Raw genomic sequence first — 6,000 nt, 5'->3', positions numbered from 1 at the left:
TCGCTAAATCATCCCAGTCAGATGTCATCCAAAGTTTCCCCGAAGAGGAATTTCCCGTCACAGGGAATGGCGCATAACTTCATTTTTGTCTGGAGATCCCCAGGCCAACATTTTAACCATAAAGCTCTTCTAGCTGCATTCGACAAGGCTGCCGTTTTGGATGACAATCTTATCGAATCAGCCGAAGAGTCGGCCAGGAAGGCTGCCGCCCCTCTTATCATTGGCATGGATTCCAGGATTTTATCTCTGGGAACCCCTTCCCTTATCTGTCTCTCCAATTGGTCTATCCATACCATAAGAGCTCTGGAGGTACAGGTTGCCGCTACCGCCGGCCTGATGTTTCCCCCTGCTGATTCCCAGGTGCCCTTAAGTAGGGTATCCGCTTTTTTATCTAATGGATCTTTAAGGGTACCCATATCTTCAAAGGGGAGTGCAAACCTTCTTGAAGCTTTGGCTACCGCCACGTCTAGTTTGGGGGCCTTATCCCACGATGTGGATGCCTCCTCATCAAATGGGTACTTTCTTTTGATGGAAGGAACCGTAGAGTTTTTCCTATCCGGTTTTTCCCATTCTTTATCTATGAGGCCTTGGACGTTCTTATTTAACGGAAATACCCTCTGTTTCTTTTGACCCAGTCCTCCGAACATAATGTCCTGGACTGATCTATCAGTCCGGGGGTCCTCCACCCCCATAGTGGATCTTACCGCTTTTACTAAGGCATCCACTTCGTCCAGGGGGAAACAATGACGACCTTCCGTCTCCTCTTCGGAGGATGACGAGTCGGTATTTACAGTATAGTAGAAACTGAAAGAAAAAGAGCGCAATAGGGTCTTACCCGAGAAAACACAGATATAAGTCAATGGTTTATACTCACCCTCTGCAGGAGAGTAACAGGCATAAAGGAACAAGGTCAGCTTGCTGCACATCCAAATGACCACGCCGTGGCCATAAATCTTCAGATTCAAGGAAGGAATTTTTATGGATTAAACGTGCGCTACCAGACCATCACTCCTCACAAGTTGTGTAGTTAATACATTTATTTCCCTACGCGTTTCAAAGTTAAAAACTTCTTCCTCAGGGGATGATATGTACCTGAGGAAGAGGTATTTACAGTATGGGAGGTGACTTCCCCTGACGATAAGCTCTCTGATTGGGACTCTATTACCACGTCTCCCTTCCTTCCCTTTCCCGTTTCTTGGATGAAAGGGCACTCTGAATTTCTGCGCGGATTACCGCCCTTAGGTCTGCGGCATGATCCGGGGTTTCACCACCGAGGACCTCCTGTATACAGGAGTCACACAATTTTTTCTCCCAGGGCGTTGGTAATGGTTTCCTACAGGTGGGGCATTCCCTGTTCTTGGTTTTTTCTCTCTTCTTTCCCTGATAAGGGAAAGAAGTCTATTACAATGGGGAACATTCACGAAGATCCACTTACCCCCCATGCGCGGTTGCAGGTACCGGTTCTGGAAGTGGATCCAAATCCCTCACTGGGCGATCCACGGCAGGTGACTTGCTCCTTGCAGTTGAATGCTGCGTGGAGTGACTACTGGACCGGCTCCCCCGTCCGTCTTTATCCTTTTGGCGGTGCTGGTGATGCTGCCTATGTTGCTGCTGCTGCTGCTTAGGCTGCTGTAGCTCCTCATGCTGGTCGCTATCCATCACGCCTGAACGCTTCCAGCCCTGAGGCTGCTTCAGCGTTCCAAATTTGAATAAGCCGCCCTGGCGTCACCCGATTTCCCGGCCTGCACCGCTGCCTCCCCCGGGGAGTGCGCACTGCGCATGTGCCGACCGCGGGGACCCGGAAGTTCCTCCTTCTACTTCCGGGGCAGCGCCATCTTGGTACACCTCTGTACCCGGCGCTGCCCCTATACCGGCGTCCCCCGGCCCCTACTCCTCCCGGAGCGGCGGCCCGGTCCTCCCCGCCCGCTCACCCTGGACAGCCCCTCAGCTGCAGCGGTGGCGGCTTCGGCAACCGACCCCGCCGCGACAGGGGCCTCCCCGCTGTCTGACCGCGGACGGGACGGTCCCGGATCTTCACCCCGGTAAGTGCTGCGCTCCTGCTGCCGTGGTTCACCCGTCAAAGACAGGAACCCAACTGGGGGCGGAGGAGAGGTGCCGCTCTTTTGTCTGTAGGTTCCTGTCCTTGATGGGCGGACCCCCTCTCTCCGTGGTGCTGTCATGGGTGAGGGAGAAACCCTGTCATTAGCAGCCCATTCTCCAGACCTGAACCCCATTGAAAACCTCTGGAATGTAATCAAGAGGATGATGGATAGTCACAAGCCATCAAACAAAGAAGAACTGCTTACATTTTTGTGCCAGAAGCAGTGTGAAAGACTGGTGGAAAGCATGCCAAGACGCATGAAAGCTGTGATTAAAAATCATGGTTATTCTACAAAATATTGATTTCTGAACTCTTCCTAAGTTAAAACATTAGTATTGTTGTTTCTAAATTATTATGAACTTTTATATACTACTTTATAGCGGTCCTGTTATTGTTAGTCGTTTTAAAAAAAAAAATCCGCATACACAAGACAAGATAATCGTTCATCAGTATCATTTTGAGCAGCGGGTAGATTACCTCCAACGACCTGCATGAAAAGTACAAAACAGTTCAAATGTTCATATAACGCACAAGTACATATTCCTGTATTGTGGCCAAAGTTTTAATAGCTCTTCTGTATTTTTTTTTATTTGTAAAAGCAGTAAATCATGATAGAGCTTGTTTCCATATCAGTTCAGCCATTTCTTTCGATTTCACTGTACGTGGAGGTTGAACACAATCTAAGGAGAAACCAGAAAGTTTGGCTGCCAGCTCCAAAACCCTGAGGAATGATTTGGAAGTCGTCAGGTGCACACGAACTGGTCCAATGCTGCCTTTAAAGCGGAAGGATTTGTATACTGGGAAATGTTCTTGAAGAGTTTGATCCAACTGTGAGGAGAATAAATACAAGTAAAATTAAAAAAAATATAACTAAAGAAACGTAAAGAAAATACTTATAATGGCTTCTGTTTTTACAGTTAGAAGACAAAGAAGTCAGACGTAATTCTTAGTTTATAGATATTGAAAGAATTTTCTTTTACCCCCAAAATCTGGTTCCTAGCATGAGAATCTCACTGGTTTACTGAACGATAAAGTTTATTATTTTGGTAAAGTACTGTACGACCTTCATGAACTCTCAGATTTACCACTCCACTCCTCAATTTTCCTAGGGGTCCGTGTTACCTTGCTGCTGAACTCAGATCCAGTCTCAACGTCTCCTTTTCTTGGTTTCAAGCTATAAATAAGTTATGATATTTACAACAATTAAAGTATTTCCAGCCCATTTGGCTTATGGTAACAGAACTGGGCTAGCTCTTGCATGGTTGTTGTTTTTTTTCCAAGAACAACTTGATGGACTTTTCTTTGTAAAGGACACTTTAAAATTATGTTAACATTTAACATGCACTGCTAATCTTTTCTCTTCTGTTCAGAACTTCTTCATGTATTGACTTAAAATAGGAGTGAAGAATAAGGAAAAATGAGTCCGAGGAAATGGAGAAAAGCTTACCAAAAAAAGGAGTGAGGAGAAAAATAGAACTTAGTCAGGGTTGTAAGGAGAAGAAAGTGAAAGGAGTATGTAAAAAGAAAAGTCAGGAGCAAAAAGTGAAAGCAAGCAGAAGAAAGAGAAAGGAAAAAAGAGCAGACAGAGAAAGGAGGCAAAACAAGGAAGAGAAAGTAGTATGGATAAGAAAGTGAAATGAGACAGAAGAACAAAGGGAAAGTAGAAAAGTGAAAGAGCAAGAGAGAAAATAGAATGGAGATGAGAGAAAAGAGAATTGAGAAAAGAGAAAAGCGAAAGGAAAAAAGTGAAAAGGGACAAAAATATAAAAAGAAAGCAGACAAGATAAGAACATGAAAGAAAACAGAAAAAGAAAAAACAGAGAAGAAAAAAAGAATTCAGCAGCTGATAAGAGAAAGAAGCAGAAAGAGGATAGCGTAAGGAGATGAAAGAAAGGAACAAGCAGTACAGAGAAAAAAGGAGTACAAAAATTAAAGAAAGGAAGGAAAGGCAGAAAAGAGAAGAAAGGGGGAAAAAAAGGAGTCCAAAGAAGATAGGGGAAGGGATCCAGTGAATAAAGGAGAGAGAAAATATAAAAGATAAACAAATCTGAAGAAGATAGAAAATATCATAGCAGAAAGTTAAAGTCAGGAAAAAAAAAAGAGAAAATAGGGATAAAAGTGAAATAAGAAGGGGGTCAGTTAAACAAAGACAGATGGAGTAGCAATTCTGCCATTGGGCAAAAAGAATCAGTTCAATAAATGTGGCTTCTTCTCACCGGTACTGAACACACATTATGTGGAAATTCTAAGAGACAATTAACAACCATAGGGGGTGTTTTTCTTAGGAATCAGCTCACCACTAGTTAGATATCTACAAGGAAAACTGGTATGTTCCAGTACAAGTATATGGATTCTCTTAATACTACTGTACATACTTTAGCACGAGGCTCTAAAACTGAGCCGGGTAAATGGGCTGCACGTAGAAGAAATTTGAATATGAAGGGCTGCGTTTTTTGCAAGAGATGATGACTTTTTAGTGATACCATTATTTTCTATATGACTTGTTGATCATAATTATTTTTAAAAGTTTTGGTATTTTCTAATTTTGTAATGGTTTTTATTACATGAGTTATTGTACAGGTCTTTTTTAATTCATTTTTTACATAAAACAGCATTTTTAATATCCAAATGTGTTTTATTTTGACATACTTTATCTTTAATTTAAAAAAAAAAGTTTTCCTTTTTTTGTCCTACAATCGGCCCCATACAGTATTATTGTTTTACAATCAACCTCATCTTGTAGTAATGTTCCCATCTTATAGTAATGTCTCCATCCTGCTGTAATGTCCCTATCCTGGTCCCACCTTGTAGTAATGTCCTCATCCTGATCCAATCTTCTAGTAATGTCCCCATCCTAGTCCCATCTAATAGTAATGTCCCTATCCTGGTCCCATCTTGCAGTAATGTCCCCATCCTAGTCCCATCTTACAGTATTGTCCCCATCCTGGTCTTATCTTGTAGTAATGTCCTGTCACGGGGGCTTAGTTCAACTAAGGCTGAAATACCCGGGGCCCCTGTGGTGTCCCTTTACTAGGGGAAACCCTGTCTGACCCTCAACCCAGGGTTTTTGCTGAAGGTGCAAATGCCTGAGCCTCCGACCTTTCCTTATCTCCTGCTCAGCCCTGCACTTAACCCTCCACCCTCCACCCAGTGAGAAGTCACCACCAAAGCTCCCACACAAATAATGACAGACAGGGAGAACTTAAACTGCACTGCGCCGCACACACACAGGAATAAACAGTAATGTGAACAGGGCACAACTAAACACAAATATGGGAAGGAGAAAGGATAACGACGGATCATACGACACCAGATATGAATCTCTCTCTCTTGAACACCTCCACTCCAGACCGGAACCACTTGGTATGAAACACAAGCTATAATCGGCGACGCCCATAGGCCAGCATGACTATTTAAAGACCGTGGGCGTGACTAACCATCCAACCTGGTCTCCAGCAGGATTAACCCCCGAGAGCCTGAAGATCAGGCCGGCGCCACTGAGGCTATAGTGGCTGGAGGTGGAACTACCTCTGCCTGCCGGATGCTGTGGTGTGAACAGCGTCCGACATGACAGTACCCCGTCTTCTACGAGGGACCCCAGGGCCCTCAAGACTCATAGGACCCGGCTTGTCCGGATGACGACGGTGAAAAGAACTGACCAGCCGATCCGCATGTATGTCTGAGGCTGGAACCCAAGACCTCTCCTCTGGACCATACCCCCGCCAGTGCACCAAATACTGAAGAGTACGGCGTACTACTCGAGAGTCCACTACCTTGGCGACCTCGAACTCTAACTCGCCATCCACCATGACTGGAGGTGGCATCGGCGTCGTGTCCACCAAGCCTACCACCTTTTTCAATAAAGCCCTGTGAAACACGTTGTGCATCTTGTACACCGC

The 6,000-nt window shown here is 44.7% G+C and overlaps 1 protein-coding gene across 2 annotated transcripts in view; it reads right to left on the bottom strand.

Moving 5' to 3' along the window:
• Positions 1–2,366: 2,366 nt before the first annotated feature.
• The window catches only part of GHDC (GH3 domain containing), a 65,011-nt gene continuing 61,377 nt past the window's right edge, over positions 2,367–6,000 (bottom strand). For both annotated transcript variants that reach the window (XM_073572343.1, XM_073572344.1), the window contains one exon: positions 2,367–2,929. In XM_073572343.1, coding sequence (XP_073428444.1) covers positions 2,708–2,929 — 222 coding nt within the window. In that variant the 3' untranslated portion in view covers positions 2,367–2,707. The remainder of the gene's footprint in view (positions 2,930–6,000) is intronic.

This window comes from Dendrobates tinctorius, unplaced genomic scaffold (assembly GCF_039654945.1).
Source record: "Dendrobates tinctorius isolate UK_male_01 unplaced genomic scaffold, ASM3965494v1 ptg000032l, whole genome shotgun sequence".
Taxonomy (NCBI): Eukaryota; Metazoa; Chordata; class Amphibia; order Anura; family Dendrobatidae; genus Dendrobates; species Dendrobates tinctorius.
The sequence above is the reverse complement of the archived record's forward strand: the minus strand, read 5'-3'. Positions and strand labels throughout refer to the sequence as shown.